The sequence below is a fragment of the Colius striatus genome, chromosome 4, assembly GCF_028858725.1.
Source record: "Colius striatus isolate bColStr4 chromosome 4, bColStr4.1.hap1, whole genome shotgun sequence".
In the NCBI taxonomy this organism is placed as follows: domain Eukaryota; kingdom Metazoa; phylum Chordata; class Aves; order Coliiformes; family Coliidae; genus Colius; species Colius striatus.
This window is the reverse complement of record NC_084762.1, coordinates 46,397,993-46,422,560: the sequence shown is the minus strand read 5'-3', so window position 1 is coordinate 46,422,560 and position 24,568 is coordinate 46,397,993. Positions and strand designations below refer to the sequence as shown.

The 24,568-nt window shown below is 38.3% G+C and overlaps 1 protein-coding gene across 6 annotated transcripts; it reads right to left on the bottom strand.

Moving 5' to 3' along the window:
- Positions 1-5,301: 5,301 nt before the first annotated feature.
- METTL4 (methyltransferase 4, N6-adenosine) lies at positions 5,302-24,518 on the bottom strand. Of its 6 annotated transcripts, none has more exons than XR_009818636.1 (10): positions 24,430-24,518; positions 23,204-23,706; positions 22,369-22,431; positions 19,397-19,763; positions 18,171-18,240; positions 16,223-16,397; positions 15,907-16,013; positions 15,237-15,325; positions 8,231-8,458; positions 5,302-6,976 (listed from the first exon to the last, which is right to left on the bottom strand). XR_009818636.1 is itself a non-coding variant. In XM_061995295.1 (9 exons), the coding sequence occupies exons 2-9, from the start codon at positions 23,621-23,623 to the stop codon at positions 8,313-8,315; spliced, it is 1,437 nt and encodes a 478-aa protein (XP_061851279.1). In that variant the 5' UTR covers positions 23,624-23,706; positions 24,430-24,518; the 3' UTR covers positions 5,302-8,312. The 6 variants fall into 6 exon arrangements, 4 of the variants coding, with proteins under 4 accessions (XP_061851279.1, XP_061851283.1, XP_061851282.1 ...); XR_009818637.1 differs by having other exon boundaries at positions 5,302-6,812; XM_061995295.1 differs by having other exon boundaries at positions 5,302-8,458.
- Between the last annotated feature and the right edge of the window lie 50 nt (positions 24,519-24,568).

The window sequence follows — 24,568 nt, the reverse complement described above, 5'->3', positions numbered from 1 at the left end:
CAGTGTGATAATAGGCAAATCATTTCCTCTAAGGAGCATTCGCATGAAAATCACATGTAAAAGCAGAGTCTTGGTATAATACCAAAACCTCAGTAACTTCATTATTGAATAACATAATCCTGTTTCTCTTACAGACCTATAATGTAATTATGTAAATGGCTATACAAAGCCAAGATTATATCAACAAAATGAAATTGTGTGTAAGACAGTTCCCAGTCTCTGTAAATGAGGCTTTTCAGCATTACAAAAACAGTTTCCTCCTATAATGTTAGGAAGAATGTTAACATTGTTGATTCCTGTTGCATTTTTCATTTTGAGGGTTACTACAATTAACCTCAAAGATCACAGGACCAGAAAAAAAAAATATATACATGTGAGTTGCATCACTCAGTGAAAATTGTAATAATATTTAGAGTCCTCTTATGTTCTGCACTTCCTTGACCTCATTAGAAATCTAGAAATCCTTGTAACTTTGCCTGCCCATTAGTTGGTCAGAAATAGCTCTTTGTAATATAAACCCTTTTAGGTTTTTTTTAATGAGTTATGCTGTAGGCCTCATAAAATTTTAGACGTAAGTTTTGACGGGGTCACTTTGATGTGGGAAAACGTAATTTTTATGTCAGAATTGACTCTTTGAAGTGATATAAACCAATAGATGAGCGATGAACCTCAGAAAAGGACACACATTTTCTTTCTGAGCTCAGCCTAACTTTTGGAGTGTACAGAATAGTGAAAGACACAAAGGTCACGTAGTTAAAACCACACATTGAACAGTTTGAGGGAAGTAACGGTGTCATAAAAATATTTTCAACAGCTGTTTCCTGAATTAATAGCATGTAACTGTTACAAGACAATACTATTAAATAAACCAGTAAAACTTATCTACAAACTTCAGCTGTAAAGATCATTAAAGCTGTAAAATCATGACCCATGTTGCTGATATTTTAGCCTATTACATGATTAACAATCCTTTCCATTTCTAACTTAAGTACAATCATTTCTGCCTCCTTCATGTAGACAAGAAAACTATGACATTTTCCTCTCTTTGACCCTCATCTTGCAATTTGCATGAATAACGAAACTGTTTGCCTGGGTCCTTCTTCAAATAAAATAGTCTTTAATAGAGGAAATTATAATACGGAAAAAAATCTGCAACTGACCTGTAACCAGCAGTGTACAATGTTCACTGTGCTAATGATGCCAGACAGAGGATCTGTACTCACCCTTCTGTGCTGAAAAATGCTACCATCTCTAAAAGGGTAAAAGATAGATCTTTACGGATTGAAAAGTCTCAGACGGTTGTATGAGCTAGTCTACAATGGTGGCTTAGAGAGCCACGAGCATTGCAGTGGCACTAGCTGCAGACTAGGCTCTGAAAGTGTACAATTCTCATTGCTCCACTGCATTTTGGGCACTGGTTTCCACTCTGCCCATTATTTCCTCCTAACAGTTCTTCATTTTCTAATGCATTAACTGCTAAAGAAATGCTCTTTTAAGGAAAGAAAGAAAATGGAAAAGAGAGGAGGTCTAAGACAGGTCAAGGTGAGCAAGAATATCTCACCAGTTCCAGGTGCTTACCAAACTGTTAGCTCCACAGTGTTTAATCTGAGGCAAAGAGAGGCAATGTTGCAGACAAACCGAGAATGTCTGACTTCCCTCTCCCTCAGCAGATGTTGTTTGGTTTTCACAAAAAAAAAAAAAGGAAACTGACAAAGGTTGCCTAATATTCCAGCTAGCAATAAGCAATACTGCTCTTTATTTTAAGGCAATATACTTACTGGGGAAAAAAAGCCACTGCTTATTGAATGTCAGGAAAATAATCTTAATATTTGCCTTCATAGCATTTTATTAGTACTACGTTAAACATGAATACTATTCCCCTAGCTCACCTGAAAAAAGTCACCTATATTCAGAGGCAGGGCTATCATTTCCATTAGAGTCATCAAATGAGATCTCACTTTGTTCTTTTGTTTTCAAACAGTTAGGACCAGCAAACATATAAAATTCCAATTGTGGAAAATAATCTTCCTATGGTACTGTTGTTATGTTTATCTTATTTACTGCTGAGTCTTTTCTAGCTTCATTTCTACAAATTAGGCAACACAAGAATTAACAGAGAAATCCCAGCTTTCTCTCATGTGGACGGCATATTTTTATGTCCTTGTGACTGCAGACAATTTTACAATTGTGACAATTTCAAATCCTCAGCTCCAAGAATAAGGTCACATGGTACTTCAGATGCCTCAGGATGGCTGTGATTACACATTCAATGATGCTTTGCTTGCATTTCCTAAGTTGCCCCTCTTTCTTCCCTCACCTCCAGCTGCTTGTTTCCAACTCCATGCTACACTCTGTTATGTACACTTGTTTGTGTGAACAGGTAACAAATCTGTTTAAATTGGGTTTTCCTAAACCACACAGTTCCATGGCCAAGTCTTCCCAACAGTTGCATGAAATCTAAGACAATTCCACTAACACCAATGAGACTCTGATGTAACAAAATAAAGTTACTGATGTGTAAATGGATCTTTGATTGAAGGACATCAGAAAAACAGAAGATGGAAAAGAAAAAGGAAAAAGAACTAAAAAGCAATAACCAGCGCTTATGGAAACTCGGAATTATTTCGCTGTAAGGAAATGGCAAACTACTAGCTGAAATATCTAAGTGTTCTGAACCAAGTAATAGAAATTCCAAATTTTATCACCACAGAGAAGAGATTAAAAATGCCACATTTCTTAAGAAAAACAACAATGGTTTGAAATGGCCTTTGAAAAAACACCATATAAAAAATTGACCTATCATGCAGTTTCCAGACAGGCTTTGAAATTATGTGCATTACTAGGGCACCTCTAACCAAATAAAATACTTTTTTTTCCCCATAAATTAGTAACTTCACAGCACTGACTCTTATGTTCCAGCTTGTACCCGTTTCCCCTTGTCCTATCCTAGGACGGAGCCAGGCTGTTCTCAGTGATGTCCAATGATAGGACAAGGGGCAACAGCTACAAGCCTGAACACAAGAGGTTCCAAAAAAATACAAGGAAGAATTTATTCACTGTGAGGGTGACAGAGCACTGCAACAGGCTGCCCAGATGGGTTGTGAGGTCTCCTTCTCTGGGGACATTCAAAATCTTCCTGGATGAGTTCCTGTGTGACCTACTCTAGGTGGTCCTGCTCTGGCAGTGGAGTTGGACTAGATGATCTCTCAAGGTCCCTTCCAATCCTTAAAATTCTATGATTCTGTGAATCATAATGGTCTAATAGACCAGCTTTGTACATACACACAAATACACACAGAACATACAATTCTCTCTACGAACTGCTGGCAGGGCAGTCACCCTCCCAGTGCTGTCCAACCACAGCCTTATATACACGCTTTTCTCAAATCAGGCCAGCAGCATCTGTTGCAATGCTCCCCCACGTCTGACCACAGGGCCCCAAACAGGGCTGTACCTGTTCCCAGGCGATCATACTTGAGTCTGGACTACCCAATGGCTCTTGTGGTTGAGCCATAGAAACAGCTTTCTGCATGCGATTTGCACTGTACTGTTCTATATGAAGCTCCCTTCCCTCTGCGGGAGCAACTAGTAAGTTCCAATTTAGGAACACTATCTTTCAGAAGCAGCCTCTCCTAAAGGTCTCTAGTTAAGACTTTTCCATGCACGTTGCTTCTGACAACCAAAATCTCCACTCACTCCCTCTCAGCATGGTGATTTTTAACTGTTAAACAACTGGAGACTCAAGTATGGTCAATGCAACAAAGTAGATTTTGTCCCTAAGCACAACATGTTCCTAAAAAGCCAGAGGATGTGCCTTTGTTGTATAAGTAGCAGCTTAGTATACCTACCAGCCTCTCCTCCTGGTTGTTTTTCTAATTTCCCACTATTCCTGAAATAACATCAGCATGCAGTTGTCATCACTAATGGAGAATGAGAGAATGTTAAAAGTGTCCCTTCAGGGTGAGGGAGAGCATCTTTCCCATCTGGGCTTTACCTCAATGGTGGGCTGCACTGTGTTTTGGGCATGGTGGGGATAAATTGCCATGTCAAATATAGGAGTTACTTCCTTGAATAATTTGCAAACTGTTTCCTTAAAAACAGTGGATGTCAGGAGGTTTGGGCATTACTTGTATTCAGTGACAGGACATGGGATAATGGGAAAAAGTTAGAACACAAAAAGTTCCACTTAAACATAAGGAAAAACTATTTCACTGTGAGGGTGAGGGAGCCCTGCCACAGGCTGCCCAGAGGGGTTGTGGAGTCTCCTTCTCTGGAGGTTTTCAAGAGCCACCTGGATGCATTCCTGTGTGGCCTGTTGGACTACATGATCTCTAAAGGTCTCTTCCAACCCTTACCAGTCTGTGACTCTGTGAAAATACCTAGTCATTTTAGGGAGGGGATTTTATGATGTTCCATCCTGTAACTGCAGAGCCCTTAGTTCACCCTAGGTCACAGCATGAACCTTTTCTACTGATACCAGCCCTGACCAATGTACAGTAGGGCTCCTCCCAGTCCTGGAGTCCTTCACATGGAGTCACAGTGTACCCAGGGCACACAGCTAGATCAGAGAAGCATTTTTTAGGTCTTGTGGTTTAGACATCGGCTCAGTGAAACTGCAGCACCTTTCCACAGCCATGTTCTCTGCAAAAAGCAAACCGCACCTCACAAAGGTGTTGAAACACTGGAACAGGCTTCTCAGAGAGGTGGTAGATGCCCCATCCCTGGAAACATTCAGGCTGGATGGGGCTCTGAGCAACCTGATCTACTTGAATATATCCCAGCTCATTGCAGGGGGATTGGACTAAATAACTTTACAAGATCCCTTCCTACCCATGATTCCATGATTCTGTGAAGATACCTGCCAGCTGGGACACCACAAGACTTCTTTCAGCAACTTTAAGGTATCTCATTACTTGGCTGTTCTCTAGACATTTCCCACTCCCCTACTGTTACGTTCAACCCAAAATAAGTGTTAGGTTAAGTCTTAAATGGTATATTGAGGCTAATGAACACAATCCTCAAGGCATAGTACCACATTCCCCCTGTAATTCTGTGGTTGTTTATGTAGTTTGGAAATTGATTTTCAAGGTCAACTCTTTTCAGCTGCTGCCACTTACCTGAGCTGAATCATGTAAAGGAGGCAAGAGCTGCTCACTGAAGATTTTTGATAATATTTAATCTTGTGAAAGAAACTTTGTTTCCACAGGAGTTAATGCCTAGTAATCACTATTCCAAAAACATATCTTACTGGTGTAATTCTTTTTACTTTATAGAAGTTTAAAAATACAAGTAAAGGTCATATGCTAATTTGACATTTCAAAATCATACTCAAACCTGAAGCTTCATAAAAGTAAGTTTGATAATGATACTTGATGTACTCTACATATAGGAGCAGCTTAAAATTCCGTATTATTGCTCTATGAACTGAGATTTTTTTTTTTGCAGTAAGACATAACTTTAAAAGGCCTTAAGTAGTGGAGAACACCTAGCCAAAGCATTTCCTTATCATCATCCTGCTAAAATAACAGCAGTACCAAATAAAGTACTTTCTGAAAATTCTTGAACAATCATAGTTCAAACTGCCACAAAGGAATTTTGGAACTGAAAAAAACCCTCTTCTCTTTTGTCAATGCTGTCAGTAAAACATACGCTTCACCTATTTTTCTTTCAAGAGTGCTATTTATAATATACTAAAGCAAAAAACCCCATAAAATCTCTTTAAAAATGCAAGGGAAAAAAACTATAATTTGTTAGGAATACTGAAGAGGTGCCTAATACCTAGGCTTTTAGTTACTATATTCACCTCATTACTATCGTGTATTCCTCCCCATCCTTATCTTCTCCCTTGCTTTTTCATTTCTTACCAAGTTTGTAAACTGTTCAGAGCAGAAAAGTAGCCTGACACAACAGAGGGCATCTTTCCACCACAAAAGTGTTGTGCAATGTTATTCTTTTACAAAAAGAAACTGGATCTTCAATTGTCCTTTTATATTAGCTAGCTTCACTCGTCGCTGATTTTTCAGTACACTTCCGATTCTGCCCCAGAGGAATTATCTGACTGACACTGAAAGATCTGATGGCTGGCTGGGGACAGGCAGGATTTTGAACAGCTGGAAAACTGTAAGAGGCTATTTAAATTATGAATTAAGCATAACAGGCCAACAGTTATGTTTTAAAGATTACCCTGAAACTATCAACTGCTAATACCACCATGAGGTTTCCGAGTTAGCAACAAACGGAAATATAATGAACCTCCTCCTGAGAAAACCCAATAGTTTCAGGTTGGCTGCAGACATAGAACACCACTTCTGACATATTCACAAGGCCTTCTTCATAGTCAGAGTGCTGGAAAAGTAGCTGAGCAAACAGCTGTCCAAGGCACAATTTAGTAACTATTTATGACAGGATCAGGTATTATTTAGACTCCATCTTTAGATTTCCAATCTGAGAAGCTCACAGCCTGTCTGCGTATGTCCTCTGCATACAAACTATACTCAGAAGGCTGGCTTCCAAGCTGCTGGAATCGGCTGCTCAGCTTCTGAGTATGGCAGCTCAGGAGACAGAGGAAGGCCTGGAAGGCAGTGACTTGCAAAGTGACTCCACAGAAAAGAGATTAAATAGGTCATCAGTCCTTAAACAGCTTGAAGAAGGCCATTCCTTTAGAACGGTTCTGCTGCTTAGCTCAAAGCAGGAGGAAGGTAGTTTCCTGACTTCCAAGATTGTTCATCCCTTTTCTTTATTTGCAATTAAAAGACAATCCAGAGCCATTCACAGCAGCGGATGTGGAACAGACAGCATCGTCATTTCTGGTGCTTTTTATAGAATACAAAGGGAAAAAAGGGTAGGTGCAGCAGTTATTAGTTATTCCATACTTTAGTCTCATACATTTACTTAGTACCAGATGAGACCACCTTGGGAGGCCAGGGGAATTCCGCCTGGGAACTCAGAAGGTCCAGGTAGAGAATGTCTCACAAAACTGAAAGCACAGGAAAAACCTTCTTATCCCTTACAGTTGTAGGTAAGGTTGCTTACATACTGACAGTTTAAAATGCAGGCTAAACGAAATCATGCAGCAAGAAGTGTTTTGCCTAGCAACTACTTTCACTGTTACATTATTTAGTTACTTTGAGTATATGTTTAACCGAGGGGGAAGAAAAAAAGCATATTCCTTAAGTCCACTGCTAAAATAGGCAAAACATGAAATTGAAACAGTAACACAGAAACTGGGTCTGCAAATAAGACACTGACAAGTTTTTACTTTAATGCTTATTACAAAATGATTTAAATGTTAGCAGATTATTTTTCAAGTTAATTTTTAAAAACTTCACAGCTCATCAGACTACCAAAAGGGAAATGAATGTAAAAAATGCAATGCGTATTGTTTCCCATTAGAAACAGTTAGAACTTAGGAGCATGCCACCAGGAAAATCAGCTTGTCCAGCAGCTCTGCCTCTACTGCTGCAAATGAGCAAGTGGCAGAGGCTTCATTAAGTCTCCTGTTTTTAGTTTTCAAAGCAAATCTAAAGGCTTTTGCCTTTTAAGTAAAGGACCCACAAAGTGTACCATTCTTTAAAAAAAAATACAATTCACTGGCATAGCTTTTTGATGTTTCAAAAATATAAGGAAAGACAATTTTTTTGTTATAATCTGTTTCAGTTAAATCGAACAGGTTCATGTGCAGAATTTGTAAGATGTTGACTGATCATTTATCATGTATTAGAAGAATTAACATCATATACAGAAAGACAGAATTGCTGACTGATTTAAAAGTGTAATTTTACATATAATGTGGTCAATCAACAATTCATTTGCCAATTAACACAAGCGCTGCTCCTTTTACTTCCTCTGAGGTAGACAGATAAAAACATGTAGGAAGACACACTGCTTTCATAATTATTTTAGTTCAAAATCCACTGTTTTGCAAAACAATCTTTAAGGAAACAGATGTAATTCAGAATTGGTTATAACCATCGCCACTCTTTAAAAATAACACATTCTCGTTCTTCAAAAAGACTACAACTGCAACACTGTAGCATCTGCGACACTCGGATTTGATAGCTGCAGTGAGGATACTTGAAAATATCTTTCTTTTCTTGAGGCTTGGAAAAAAACATAGTAATATTATCAAATATCTCAGGATCATCAAAATAAAGGACCAGCTTATATGAATGGAGATATAGGTAACTTCCAAGAATTTTAACTGGAATGAAGTTGGTTTTACTCCTGTTACCTTCTGAGTACATCGTCACTAATAAGCCAAGTTCACGAGCCTCGGGAAGGTGCAGAATTTTAGACTTAATTAAAGACTCAACTCAGTCTTTATTCTGCAGAAGAGTGAAATAGTCAATGTGCTGAAACTTCAAAACCTCATTTCCCCAGCTGGTCCAGCCAGGCTGTAGGTTGCGAGCAAACAACTCCAAGCATTCCACATCTGGCTTGATAAATTCTGCCAGAACCGCTGTGCAAGAGAAAAAAAAGAATATAAAAACAGTGACAAAGGTACAAATGACAATAGCAAACAAATAAAACCTCCCCTGTGGTGCTAGTGGATGAAAAACTGAATGTTTCATTAAAAAAGAGAGAGACACCAAATTAATTTCAGTGTTTTCATCAAACAGCTGGACTATTTATAGTGAGAAAGTCATTTTAAATAAGTGCCCTTGAGATTCTGTATAATACCATCACGGCCTTCAATAGCCTTGATTTATTGGTTTTCATTTAGAGAAAGGGAACGAGGATTTATTTCAGCATCTACCTAGACGAGTTCTGAATGTTTCACTAATATCAACCAAACACCTAAAGGCCTACTTAGCTCTTATAAGAAGGGGGCAACATTTCAATACATAAGTAAATAAATAAAACCTTAATTAAGATAATATTCTTTTCCTCTGCATCTTAAAGGGCATAAAGGCATTTTTTTTATGACAACTGTCAAAAGGTAAAATGAGAAACACTAGTTAAATAAGCATAGCAATAAAAGGGCTATAAAAATGCAGGGCCTTCTTTTTCTCTCAATACCAACTTGGCAACTGAAGAAATATTGATATAACTGTGGTCTTTCATTTACTAGCATAAATCTTCAAGTTCTTCTGCAGTTGGGCACTTTTACTGCTTAAACCCAAATAAATACATGCCTGCCATTAACATTGTTGGAGTGACAGAAAAAGATCTTGCATTTCACCTGAAAAGTATTATTGCAAACAGTTTATTGTTAAATGTGCTACTTGTCATACAGCAGGTCAAACAAATTCTTAACTAGTTTCAGGAAATAGCCGCAAAGATATTCTGTATAAAAATATGCATAAGAAAAGCAAAAGTTTAAGGAGTATCCAACAAAAAGGAGGCAGAAAAGACTAAAAAATATACCAATACTAAAAATTAGATGTTACACTTCAATTTTTGTTACTGAGGGTAAAAGACAAAAAACTATTAAACCTTTTCCTTTTCCAAAGGATATCTCGGTTGGTTTTGATCAGATCTCCTATTAGTTTCTATAGCTTAAAAATGCAGCTCATAAATCTAACACTACGTTGCTTGTCTCATTCTCTTCAGATATGATCACCGCAGAAAGCTACATCCAATCACTCAATACATCCACCACGCTTATTTTTGTTGTGATGATTTTTGGTGTGATCCAAGTTCTGACTTTTTGCGTCAAGTTTGCCAATCACAGACTCCCTGTGTGAAAACACAGCTTGTCATGGATCGCTCCTGTTGCAGAAAGATGAGCATCCACTTCACTTTCTAATGAGTGTCAACCAACACCTTGATGTATACATCCCACCTACATGACCACCTCTTCCAAAGTTTCAAACCATTCAAAATGTGTTTCCAGACTTTTTTATCTTTTGGCAAGGTATATTCATCTATTCTCCTTCCCCCAATCTTTAACCAATGTCAAATGAATGTCTTAGATGGCTTATCATCAAGGCAGCTTTTAGTCAAAAAACACTGCTACCAGTAGGAATCTTATTCTAAAAACCTTCTAGAGATAAGTTAAAATGTTTGAACAAATCTAACATTTGCAGAGAAGAATCTGGGAGGTTTAGAGGAAAATATACATTCTGACAGAAAACGTGCTGCACTGAACACTGCTGTTTGGTGTCACAGGAGTTCATCTAATTAGACATCACTTACGAGTAGCTGTTTTTATACCACTTTGCAAACCCACTATATGAAAAAAAACACAGTAAAATTTACTGTTATTTTTTCATGCTCTAGTGAAGGATTTCTTGGGCACAACTTGCTGCCAACATGATCAGAGGGCTGAAGCACCTCTCCTACGAGGACAGGCTGAGAGAGCTGTGGTTGCTCAGGCTGGAGAAAAGAAGGCTCTAGGGAGTCCTACAGCAGCTCTTCAATACTTAAAGGGGGCCTCTAAGAAAGATGGGGACAGATTTTTTAGCATGGCCTGTTGCAATAGGATCAGGGTAAATGGTTTTAAATTAAAAGATGGTAGATTCGGACTAGACAGAAAGAAGAAATTTTTTATAATGAAGGTGATGAAACACTAGCACAGGTTGTCTAGAGGGGCAGTAGATGTCCCATCCTTGGAACTATTCAAAGTGAGGCTGGACAGGGCTCTGAGCAATCTAATCTAGTCAAAAGTGCCTCAGCTCATTGCAGAAGGATTGGATTAGTTAAAAGATCCCTTCCAACCCAAATCATTCTATGATTCTATGACTTTGACAACAGCCTTCCAAAAATATACTGTCTTGTATGTTTTAAGAGGTGGAGACTGTGAAAAGCAAAGCTTCAGAGCTTTCAATAAGCTCTCTGTGAGCAGATCCTGACATCTGCAGGATATCTTTCTTAAGCTTACAAGCATAATATCATGCAGAGCTTACTGCAGAGTCGGGCCTTACATTACTTTTTTCCCCTCGCTATGTAAAACCAAAATAGAATCATTTTGTGCTTTATATAGGCTTCTAAGTACAGGAAGCAATTATCTAGGTGACAAAATTTCATTAGGAGAGCATTAGTAATGTTGACGTTTATTCTTAAAATGTATAGATTAAAAATATCATCACAGCACTAAGTCAAATAATGAAAAGCAGTTTTACTAAGCCCCAAAAACTTCCACAAAACTTCCAACAAACTTTTAAAAGCACACTTAGGAGATTCAAACAACCTCAAAGACTACTTTGCCAGAAAGCAAAAAAGAGGAAGCAAAAAACAGGTAATTTCAAAAGAAGCAGGAAGATTTTCGCAATCTTTCAATCCATTTGGTTACAGAATTTAAAAAGGAAGTCCCAGGAATCTCCTCTCCTACTGTCAGAAGTACATATTTTTTAAAGTCAGAGGGGTTTTCTGAAAACAGAGACAGATTACATATAATTCAAGATTACACTATACTATGACTTTTCATTGCTAGCTTATAGGTATTTACATAATCACATCAGGAAGTATCTTGCACTGCAATGGAAAATCAAGGAGGCAATAATGTGGCTATATTCCATTGACATAATATCTCATTACATTGTTTTCCTCAAAATAGGAAAAGTCAGTGCTCAAGTTACAAATTACAACTTCTTTGTAAGGTGCTCGTATCACCAGAAGATTATCTTAACACATATGGATCTGACTTTCAGCCCTTAAGCAAACTCTGGAGTTTTTTTCCTCTGAAAACCGGTTAGAGGATCTACATCAGCAGAAAGAATAAATATTTTCCACCATATGAATACAACTGTTAAATAATTTTAAAATGCACCCAAATACTTTTATCCACTTACAGATTTCACTGACAACAAACAGCTTAAACAGATGATAAATAGATTCTTCTTTATCACCTGCAGGTGTCATAAACACTATGACAGTAACTCAGGCACCTATATTTGGGAAATCATTCTGTGATTCTTTAAAAACTTCTTTACTGCGAGGATGAGGGAGCCCTGGCACAGGCTGCCCAGGGAAGGTGTGGAGTCTCCTTCTCTGGAGGTTTCAAAACCCACCTGGACACGTTTCTGTGTGACCTGATCAAGATGAACCTGCTTTAGCAGAGGGTCTGGACTTGATCTCTAGAGGTCCCTTCCAACCCCTACCATTCTGTGACTCTGCGATCTAATGGCCTAGGACACATGAAGCTAGCACAAAGCCAGTTGGCAGACGTAACACTGGTCTTCCAGAAAGCCCACTTCCTTCTGAAATGTGACCTGGCAGTCAGGTAGAATAATTGCCACACCTGCCTATCCTTAATCCCAAACATGTATCAAAGATGCATGCTGCTAAAATGTGTAAATAAGCAAAAGGAAGAATCATTTTTGAAACAAGAAACAGTTTCCTCTGTTCTTCTGGACTTCCATTACTTAAATGGCCAATTCTGCACAGCAAATTTGATTCATAAAGTGACAGCTTGTCACTGTCTGGTTTGTGAGCCACGCAAAGCACCAAGCACGTGGCTGAACTAACTTCATAGTAACATTTCAAAAGAGCTTGCAATGTAGAGGTTCTTACTGCCTAGTTTGTCTAATCCCTGAACAAAGCAGGACCACAAAAAGAAACTCAGCACAAAGATGGCTTTATATCTCTGCATCTTTCCTAAGCCTCAAGTTAAACACAGATGTTGAAGCACCTATCAATGAGTTTAACAGTGAGTTCACATGGTGCGTAAGGAAACAAGAGGCATTTACTCCTTTTTACTTCTAAGAACACTTTTATAACCCAGCCTAACAAACCAGGGTTGCTGCAGAAGGAGAGAGTTCCTAAGATTTCCCATTTCACTACTGCTGGAAAGATGCAAAGCAGCTAGAACACATACAAGAATTCATCCCAATAAACATGCATACTTCAAAACTGGAGAAGTGGCTCTAACAAGAAGAATCCATGAGACAAGAAAAGGAAAAATCGTGTTTGAAATTCTACAATACTTCATGCCAGATGTGTAACAAAATACCTTCTATGTTGTTGTGGTGCTTCTGTGCTAGCTTCTAAAAGCAACATTGAATCAAATTAGGAAGAAAACCTGCCGTTATTGGAATCAAAACCGGGTGTTATAAGCTTTCACTTTAAAGCATTTGCATAAAGAAGCTTAAGTACCTTTACAATGGTATATTAAAGCTCTAAGCATTGGATCCAGCATACGCATCACCAAAAACCCCTACAGTCACAATTTCATGGTTAGATGCACTGTTGGAACCCAAATATCTATTTTTGATGGCTTACCTTAATTTACATCTTTCTCCTTCTCTGAAGAGATAACTGGTTATGATCAATCATTAAGTAGCTACATATGTACCAACACACAATCTTTACAGCAGTAATAAGAAATAAAGTGCTAGACAGTATCAGTAAATACTATTTTTTGGCTTTGTTACTACTTAAATAAAGCATAACGAATGTGTCTGACTCATCAAGTGTCCTTCTCTCCCACTGCCAGTTCTGTGTTTCTCTTCAAATTTCTTCTGAACCACTTTAGGATGTAGCTCAGCTGCTCTCTACTGGCCACATAAGAATATTGGCCAGTCACGAAATCGATACCCTTTTATAACACTGAAGTCAAAGCATCAGCAACTACCTTTTGTCTTATGGTCTACTTTGTCATTCATAACCAATGTCCTGAATTATGCTTTCAAAACTGTAGGATACATGTGGATTTTAATAAAAACTTTGGAACTCACTGACATTGTTCAATAGCAAAGTCAAATATAAACACTGCCCAACAGTATAAAATCTCAGTATTTAAAGACTCAAGAAATATATAAACTAGTACAGCCACTTGCCTTCAAAATCCATTCATGACCATCATTTATATAGGATTACCCAATATGGTTTCTAGATTTTGCCCTACAAAAGAATTGTTCTGAGGACCACTCCAGCATCAGAATTCTCCACAATACAAATTGCTCTTTTACATCCCTGGATACCTCACAAATTTCCTATTTGTGTCTGAGTACACTGCTAAGCACTGGTTATCTGAAGAGGCCTTAGGTAGCTGCCTCACAAACCACTACCCTAACATTCATTAACTTAAATCAGCACACATACCTCCCACTGTAGCCCTAATTCTTGAAGATGTGGTTTCAGAACTGCAAATAGATTCTCCTAGAATTGCCTACTGTTATTATTATCATTACTACTATTAGGTAATCAATATATGTTTCTTCTACTAGTTTTTTTAACAGGTATCTATGTGTTATGTCAATTTAATAAATACAAGCCTAAAATACAAATCTTTAGAGCCTTCCTGAACATACAGCTGTCTGGACAAGCTTCCTAAATGAAGTCGTTCTGTTCCTTGGGATCAGAAAAAGGAAAACATGTTAGGGAAGCAAACTGTGATGGCTCTGCTCTCCAACAGCATTATGCATTTCTTCTGTCTGCCTTTTCTGATGTGATTACACAGCACTACATGCACATGGAATAACTGCAGACTCATTGTGAGTTTTCTCTTTGGGGAGGATAAAAGCAATTTTGTGAGAGGTATTAGATATGTTTCTTAAAATAGCATTGTAAGGCATTCAGGTGCTACAATGAGAAGAAAGCAGCACAATTTTCTATTGGTGAAATTAGCCAAAGTAAGACTGCTCCAGAACACTGTGCAAAAGGCAACACATCACACAGAAATCTTCAAATTCTTTGGACTAAACTCTGAAATGTTGAATTTATATCCAGGCTAACTGGCTGCCTGGAGTTACTTTATCAATTTCAGTAACTAATAGTTCCTCTGAAAGAAGCAGGGCGTGTCTTATTTGTCGTCTATTGTTAACAGTTTTTAAATAATCAAGTTTTTTTATTTAAAGGCATAACTGTACTGCAGATGTATAAGCAACTTCCGCAGAAATAAAAACATTTCTTTCAGGATGACATAATAAAGAATGAGTTTTCTCCTTTTATTAACTAAGTAGAAGACATCCTATTTTATATATTCACAAAGTTCATACACATACCCCTCGCACAGTACTTTCGGTCATTCGGCATAACTTCTTACAAACAGTATTTATAAATTGCTCCTGCAGCATTTAAAAAGAAAATTTTTTAAAAGCGACTTTTTTTTATAAGTCTGCTCAAAATATTCACACAATAATACTTGAAGGTCTACTTCTCATATTAGCTTTTAGAGATGAAAGAGTGAAGTGTCTGACAACATTTTTAGAAACACTGACAAATCACAAGTGCTGTCAAGTAAATCTACTTGGCATATCAGAAAGTGAGGCACTTCATATATGAAGTTATATATGAACATCATCTCAGACATCCAGGTTCAATACCCTACAGAAACATTACACAACACAACGTACCAGCAAGAGGGGGTTTATGTGAATGCAGACTGCAGGGTATGCTGACAATTAACTTATGTTCTGGAACTGGAAGTATCTCTTCAGATTTCCTGTCATATAAATCAGAACAAGAAAAGAAGTATGAGAATGAGTACCACCAAATGTGATGCTGCAGCTCTCACAAAGTTACTTCAGATGGGAGCTAACACACAGAATGTTCACTCACAGTCAAACTTCAGGTAAGTGTAAAGGAAGTTAAATATTGCTGAGCCATAATATATGAAAGAACAGCTTATAAAATCACTGAGGCTTTAGACAAGTTAACAACAGCTATATCAACCCATTGAGAACCAACAACACAGTGCTGTATGTTTTCCAGTGTAGAAAAACACCAGCATCCTCAAAATGGTGCCAGTGATTCATGATCCAAGAGAACCTGTCAGCAAACGGAACTCTGTCCACAAGGCTTTTATCTAAGCCAGTTCCCCAGCACACAGAAATATACGGAACAGAGAGAGGTTTCCATTCTTTAATCTCTGAAAAGCTATTTTTAGGGCCACGATCAGTGAAAATGATGCCAAGGGAAAGTTTTGGGACACTGTATTGTATTACAAACAAGTGATATAAGGTATATACAAGGAGAATCCTAGCAGCCTCAAAAAACACAATTACCATAAATATCCTGGCATACCTTGAGGCTTCCTTTATGTCTCCTTGAACTCTCCCCAATACGAGAACTTCATAAGGCTTTTTGTGTAAAGAATCCAAAGGCAATACAAATTCTCCATCTCTAGTAATCTGATACAAAGGAGTTAAAAATACACAGTGGAAGATTTTCATTTCTAGTTTTTTTGAGACATTTTCTTTGATGAAAAGGAAGATAGTGATGATACTATACCTTTCAAATACAAAAGCACATGGTAGGAAACAGACAAATTATAAGAATATAAAGTGTCATAGTGCAAGCTGTCTCAGCCTCCAAGAAAACAACAAGACAGAGAACTTACTTTTACCCAGTGCCACTCAGCAAGTGTTTTCACAGACCAATGAGGATACAGTTCATCCTTAACAAAACGTAAGTGCTTCTGTCTGTTAGTCACCCACGTGACTACTAGACAATTTGGAGCAGCTAGTGCTGGTACAGGAATCTGCTTGATTTGCCATGAAGACAAGTGACTGTATCTATATACCAACATAGTGAAAAAGCAAGTTAACATATATCAAATAGAAAAGTTGCAAATACCACAAACAGATAAAGAAATTACACAGCCAAGACACTTCAAGAGTTATCGCCTGACAACTCGAGTCAGAAAAATGGATCAATGCTGACACCAAGTGGCCAAATCCACTGACATCACATCAGTGTGTGTTACTGAGTAGAACATTTAACTACGTATTTCTTCTATTCCCCCAAATAAAGTACTTGGACTTGTGATTTTGAAGAAGTTTAAAAGCCCACGTTTAATTTAAGAACTATCATATGTAATTCAATACTCTCATCTTTACGCCAGAACAAATCTATTTAGTGAAAAGCTGCTCTTTAGTCAACCTAACAATATTAACTTTTCATAGTAAGCAATCTCCTGAATTAAAATGACAAGTGAGTCACAAGTGCAAAGGCAACACTAATTTGACTGACAAGTTAAAAAGTTATGAGAGAGTCATCACTACTCCAATTATTTGCAGAAGTTATATATTACTCTAAAATTACCATTCATGGTAAAAGTTAATCTAGGTTATTCTGAACAGTTCTGCACGTTTTTGAACTAACTCTATGCTACACCAATGAATACAGTATGCTTTCCAGAATCTGTCCTGTTCTACCATTTTTCTCATGATGCTAATGTACTCTACTAGTGAGTTACAATTTGTCGAACCTACATATTGCATCATCAAAAACACTGGCATACTGCCTACTGGAATAGACAGTCACCATCTGGGTACCTGGGATCCCTACACAATGCAACAGCGAGAACGGTGGCAAACAGGTAACAAAGATAAAATCCAAAATACCTCCTAGCCTTGAATGCCCAGAGGAAACAAGATTCACAACTCAGATGTGAAATGCTTAACCAAGTTTAGCCATCAACAAGGTAACTAACAGCAGTGATAGCTCTTCCACTTTTTGCCTTTACTTTGTAAGGGAGAGAAGGTCTTACTGGCTAATTCATGCTTGTGAATAACTAGTTTCCCTTTGAGTAACTTACAAAGTTAAGAGAGACGCTCAAATGAGTTTAACTCTGAGTTTCTAGATGTTTCTGTAGGAGTTTCAAAGTAAAACATATTCATCAGTCTCTGCCTCTTCAAATTATGTCTTCCTAACAGACATTATTCTAGAAAGTTGCAAGGCTGCATTTCCTGTCTGCCCTTCTTTCACATGGATACAATTCCATGGTGATCAAGAAAGCTTCACTGATGTTACTCAGTGGAGAAGGAAGCCCATAGAATTTTAAGCTAATGACTTCATGAACTACAGTACTCAAAGTTTCTACTGCAGTTGAGGATTTTACTGCTGCATTATCACTCTCTCTTCTATCCATCAGACTGAAGCTCAAACTACAGCTTAAATTTTTTTAAAAAGTAATACTTTTAAATCGTACCTTAGTCTGTAAATTCTTACATATCCAGCTTTGTGCCCATTGAAGTAACCCTACTAATCTCAAATTAATATCTGCATGATGTGATCCTTATAAAGAAAGCCTGGAGCCAGCTGTTTTGTAAGTCTCAAGGACTAACACTCTCTCACCAGTTGGGTAATTTAAGATCTACTCTTGCAAATATTTTGGATGCAAAGTATCCAAGCCATTTCAGTGCAATACCTGAGACATTTCCTAGACATGAAGATAGACACGTGCCAAAATATTTGCTATTGGTCTTGGACTACATTAATATATTAAAAAGGTAATTATCCTTTGCAAGATGAAAAAGTTTGTTTGATTTTATCATAAAATTTACCTGTTACTCCTTTTAACAGACTTGTTCTCCCACGGTGGATCAATCACAATTACATCGTATTTTTTCTTGTCTGGGAAGCAAAATTACAAGAAGAAAAGCCAGTAAATTAGTTTTAAAATAGATCTACTAGTTAAAACTGATAAAGGCTTTGCTACCCACATAAAGACAACATTTAATGAGCCAGCTGTGCAGCAAAACATCAACTTTCTTCTGTTCTTTCCAAATAAGAAGTCAAAAGTCTTCTAGCTTGCTTTACTCAAATAATCATATACTTCCAAGATTTTTAGGCTGATTACCTGAGGGAAGGAAGTTTACATGATCTGTGTCAGATCCCTCCAAGAAATGTGTAACATGTTGTGAACTTTCCAAAAAAAATGACAGCAGAGTACTAATAATAACAACAATGACATTGAAAGCTAATAGAATTATGAAGTACAGTGAAGAATGCTGCATGTTTTCAGCTTAAAGTTTTCTGTGTGGCCTGTTAAGGCTACGGATACTGGCTTGGATGGCTTGATTTACTTTTACAGTTACCATCTCTAAAACCCCACCATTTCCCTGTCACTGATTTTGTCTTAAGCTCTCAATTGTGAAATGTGGTGGCTAAGAAGTCAAGTCCTGTTTTCTACTCATGGTCTTGCTAAAGTACTGTTAACTCCCACATGGGTGCAGCAGCTTCTCAAACTGTTATCTTTCCTGGCTGGTTTCAGAAGCAATTTATGCCAATATACATAGACCCTGCCACTGAACAGGGTGATTGTGCAGAGAACTCTTGCTTTAAGGTGCAGGATCTCATCCTTCTCCCATGGTCTAATCTAGCTAAAAAGCAAAACAGTAGAAACATCACTCCCATAGCAGCAAGGCCCATCCTGGGCTAGAGGGACTCAGCAGCATAGCTACTCTCAGTTTCATGTATTTAAGTGACTTCTACACTGACAGTGGCTCAGAACACACTCACAGTCGTACTTTGGCTGAGATTTTTAAAGAAGCCACCTGGAGACAGATAACACCCCCATGACATAAGCTCCTAACCACTCAAGATTCCTTTGAAAACCTTCATCTATTTGCACAAAGTTAGAAATACCACTTTGAAAACTTGCAGCAGTATTTACTATCGATGTGGTGCTGTATATTAAAATCTGGTTTTGAGTCCTCAATCATCTTGATATTAACTACCCTTCTCAGCAAGAGAGTAGTGCTAAATTCTAACGTCTAAAGATACTTACAGTTCAGTAGAGGCTGTAAACATGAAATATCAGATAAAAGGAAACTGCTTTTCGGTGGCACCAAGTACTTCTGCCCCATTAACACAACTATCTTCGCAGAGTTCGAGCTGTTTTCTGTAACACACGAAAGCAGGTCCTGCTCTGGAATGGAGGTTTCGTCACCTAACACATATACAGCTTGATGGTCGCTTTCATTCACAGCTGGAAATTGCTTTGCCATTTCACATAATTCAGCCAACCCACAGACAATGTGTCTGGGAATAACATTCTTCCTGCAACTGGGTTCTGCAGCTCTGCAGCGAAGAAAACCACTTTTGAGACCTTCTTGGACTAAATGCAAAGTGCCTTCCCAAATGAGCTTCCTGACCTGTATGGTCACAAAGAAACAAGGTGGGCGGGGGGGGGGGGGAAATCTTTCAAGTGTCTACTTTATCAGGGAACATGACAGAAATCAAAATATTTTCATTCTGCAGTGTGTGAAAAAAATCCTTGCCAAATATTGAGAGCATTGACTCAAAAGCTACAAGAGCATGACAATAAGGCCATGCTAACATTTGTTGTTGCATTTTTTGGTAAAGTTACAGTAATTAGAAGCCTGGAGAAGAATGAGAGACTACTGAACAAAACTTTTCAAAGAAAGCAGAGGTGGAATATTACTGTTCAAAACAAAACATAAATTTGAAAGCAATAATTTGAAGTATAACTTAAAATTCTAATTTCAAGTTACTGTACCCATAAAACATCTTTTTGATTGAGATGTATACTGGGATCTAAAAATTGGTAGTTTTCCACATTTTAATTCACTCTGAAAAACAATAGTTTATGAATTTTTAAAAGCTATACACCGATATAACCAGTAAATCAAATTATTAGACTTTGGTTTTATAATTACTTTAAGTGACACACCTCTCAAATAATCCACCACTAAGTCCAGGAAGACAAGATTCCCGTATCTATATACACTCTTCTGATTCACTTCAGCACTCTCCCTTTGCAAAATTTGGAGATCTAGTTTATTCACAAATCACTGAGCCTTTATGAATTTTAATTATCAATGAGGAATTTTGTTCATTTAAAATCATAACATTGCCAGTTACAGTGGCTTTATCAAAGGTTTCAAATGTTTATTATGGTTTTTTAAAGCTCTTTATTATGGAATCCTCAACTTCATAAGATGTTTCTACAAAACACTCTTCATTACAATCTCCAAATTAATAGAAAAGGGAAAATTTAAAAATATTTTAATAGCACCACCACCTAGCTCTCTGAGGAGCAGAGTCATAACTTTGCAGTACCTAGGTTTCTCACAGTAACAGTCCATACTGCTTTAACAGAACTACTAAATACACCTTCAGAAACACTGAAAGTTGTACAGCTGGATTAATTCAGATAGCTTTTCTTCTCACATCCAGACATTAATTTGCAGGTAGACAAAGCCACTTGACTATCAAGCAATTTGTACAGGAATTTTAACAAAATGCCTGCTAAAAGAATTTAGTGTATTTTGTACTGTTTCCTAAGTTGACTCTGACTGAAATTCATAAATGGATTTAACATCTGCTTTCACTGGCAGATATAAATTTGGTTTTGTTTTGATTTTTTTATTTAAAAAAAAAGTATTCTAAAGATATGAATACGTGCCAAAATAACACAAATTGATTTGCAGTGTCCTGGTTTTGACTGGGACAGAGTTAATTTTCTTCAGAGCAGCTGTACAGTGCTGTGTTTTGGATTTAGCAAGAATAATGTTGATACCACAGCAATGTTTTGTTTGTTGCTAACAAGTGCTTATTTTAAGGATTTTTTCAGTTTCCTAGGCTCTATCAGCAAGTAGGTGTACAGGAAGCTGGGAGGCAACTGACTGTGGGAAGTTGGCTGGGAGGGGTGGATTGCTGTACAGGAATTGGTCAGCGAGTGGTGAGTAACTGTATTGTGTATCACTGTGTTATTTCTGCATATTCACAAAAAAAAAATTAATTTGAAGTTACACAGGCCTCCAAGACATCAAACTTCTTCATTTCTTCCCTTATTCCTACTGTTGAATTATTTTATTTTGGCTTAAAAGTTTTCATACTCAGAAAACCTCTGTTTGATGTTGAACTTCAAGGTTCTCTCCTTTAATGTGATTCAGAACATGTGTAGGTTATTCACAATTACAGGACCTCTACAATATATCGTAGCAAACTGTACATGTTTACTACAGAATTGTTGCCATGTAAAAGAAGAAAAATGTAGTCACCTAAATATAGTCCAAAGGAACAGAATTTAAACAAATAGTACAACATGACTAACACCTTTGTCAGAGGAAAGCAAGCAAGTGTAGGTCCTGGTTCCGATTCACATCACTACTTAGGAAAGCAGTAAGAATACATTAAACATCATCCACTGCTAGAACTCACTAACAGGCTTCAGCGTAATTCAGTTGTTAAATTCACCAGTATATGACCCTAAATAGAGACTTGAATTCTAATTTGTTCATGATGCTTTAGTATGACAATGTAGAATGTTAGAGAGAAAAATTCTCTCTCATCAGCAGAATGAGACATCTTGGAGTACATTTGGTACGGGAAGCTTTGAATGACTTCAGCACAGAGTCCTGATATACTAAGGGTCCGCTGATCTTCTGCACAGGTTACTCTGCTTATTTTAAATTCAAAACAGGACACTTCCTCAACTAATATTCAACTCACCACTATCTAATGCTCACTTATCTGTAAAAGGCATCTTGTGAATGCAGCTTCCAGTTCTTCAAAATGTCTCAGATGCAGTTTCATGTCTAGTTTGTTTCACATATACCTACACAGAAGACATTCTCTCTCTACGCAGTTATTCATTTAAGGAGTGGAGAGATGACCTTCCCGTGAGTGCAACAAGCTACAAAAACAGAACTTGTTTGCAGCCATGTCTTGTACTCAGTACAACCCAAAATCAGGTATGATGTACTTGCCAAAAATATTTCTGTTTAGACTTACATTTGAATGGTATTCTAAAGCATCCAGCTCACCTTGGTTGAAAACACATTTCCTTTTACGTTTCTGCAGAGTGAGCAAAACATGAAAAAAAAAAAATCCGTATTACTCCATGATGAAAGGAAAATTTATAATTCAAATGTTTTGATTATTTTAATTCTTTTTAAATCAGAAGAAACTTTCCATCTCTTTCTTCTTCTACTGCAAGTATAAGTCAAATAAACAAAAATATGAGCTTAAAATACCTGTAGGTCACTGAAAGTATTCTTAATGCACATAGGTTTAAACCTGTGTTACTCTACTCATGGCACTGGGATCCAAAGGTACCTAGCACATGCCACAGTTCATGTTCACATCTCCTCTGGTCCCATACTAGAAAATATTTGCTCAGCTGCCAAGTGCAGTTTCACAATAATAGAAGAAAATTAACTGTGTCTTCATAATTGTGTTTGTCAGTTTAGATCTGCAACTTTTTTTTGTCCATAAGGAACAATACCGAACAGTCTATGTTCAGAGAAAGTAAATTCATACTGTCCTTCCCTCCTTGTTAATCTGCATGTTTTTGGCAGCTACCACAGTGTCAGCTCAAGTGCCTGACTACAACCAACATCAGAAGATTTTCTGAACAACCCGTTGCTTTTGTGTCACAGAATGCACATTACTAAGTGACACAAGAACACCTTTGTGAATGCTAGCACCTTTCATGCATCCTGAAATCACCTGTGGTAAAGTTCCTGCTCTCCTAAATATCCTCAGAAAATGAAATGTTCAAGACAATGTTGGTGTTATGTCATTTACCCAGGGATTACTGCAGTTCATGATATTAAGGAGAACATACCTTCCTAGCACTAACAACAGAAACTCCAATGCCACTTGTAGTTCCTTCTTGGTGTTCCTCTGTGCTGTTGTTGACCTTTATTTCTGTGAGATTCATCCCAGGGCACCCCTGCCACAGCTGGTCCTCAGGAGCTGCAGCTATGTGGGGCTTAAGAATATCGAAAAACTCCTCCCGAAACATGTATCGTGGTTTTGCTGTTTTACTTTGTGCTTCTACCACAATTTCAGGATCAGGAATGGGACCATCTCCTGACGAGGAGGTGGCAGATGTAGCACGGAAACGTCCAGCAGATGTGACAGAAGTATTGAGAGTGACACCACCAGGGTATGCAAAGGGGTCACAGATCTCATAGCCACACTGGTTGATGAAAGACAGATGATCCACAAGCCACCCTGCTGCCAGACGATGTACTACAGACATCACAGCTTCCTTTTTTATACAGAAAAATCAACACCCTGAAACCATCACTGGTAATCATTCACATTTCCTGGAGAAAACTCCTCCTGTGGGAATTGAGAGTTCACTTTTCACAACTATGACAAATAAAGTGGCACCTGTCTTTTGACACACATTGCCATGCACACATGGGGCACACTGCAGAAACTTCTGGCTTCAAGCAGTTTCCTCACTATCCATTCAGCTTCATCCCCAATTCACTTTTTTACAATAAGCAAGTTTTAAATAAACTTCTGTAATGTTATATAGTACAGATTTACTCTAAGACGACACTTTCATTAAGTCAGAAAAAAAGCACTACGGCACAGCGATTATATAAACCAAGGCTTTATATGACAGCACGAGCAGCAGCACGGCAGAGGCTGGGCCTCAGAGCCCGCACCCGCAGACACACGGGGCCTCAGGAGCCCGCCTATCAGCCCCGAACAGAGACACACACACACAGAGGAACAGAGACACACACAGAGGAACAGAGACACACACAGAGGAACAGAGACACACACAGAGGAACAGAGACACACACAGATGAACAGAGGCACACACAGATGAACAGAGACACACGCGCGCGGGCAGCCGGAGAACGCGGCAGTCGCCTCTTCCCCGCGGATGGAAGAGGCAGCCGAAGCTTGAGCACAGAGCTTGGCTTAACACAGCGGTTCCCAGACCCTACGGGAGTCTGGATGGGAAAGAGTTGTCCTCCGACCGCTCTCTCACCGCGGGCGGGGGAAAGCCCCGGGACTCGCCATAGCGCACAGCAACACCTTACACACCTGGCTCCGCTGCTCCGCCCCCCACCGCACCGCCATCTTGTTGTACGGCCACCACCGTTGTTCCTAAGAGCTTCCGGGGGAAGCGGGCAGTTAGCGGGTGAGCTGCTGAGCGAGCGGAAGTGACGTTACTGTACGGCCC

Coding starts and splice junctions, on each gene's coding strand:
- METTL4 (XM_061995295.1), bottom strand. CDS start 23,623: ATGTCTGTAGTACATCGTCTGGCAGCAGGGTGGCTTGTGGATCATCTG. Junction 22,432..23,203: donor CTGTTGTTAGTGCTAGGAAG/GTATGTTCTCCT, acceptor CTCACTCTGCAG/AAACGTAAAAGGAAATGTGT. Junction 8,459..15,236: donor ACATAAACCCCCTCTTGCTG/GTACGTTGTGTT, acceptor TCTCTTGCACAG/CGGTTCTGGCAGAATTTATC.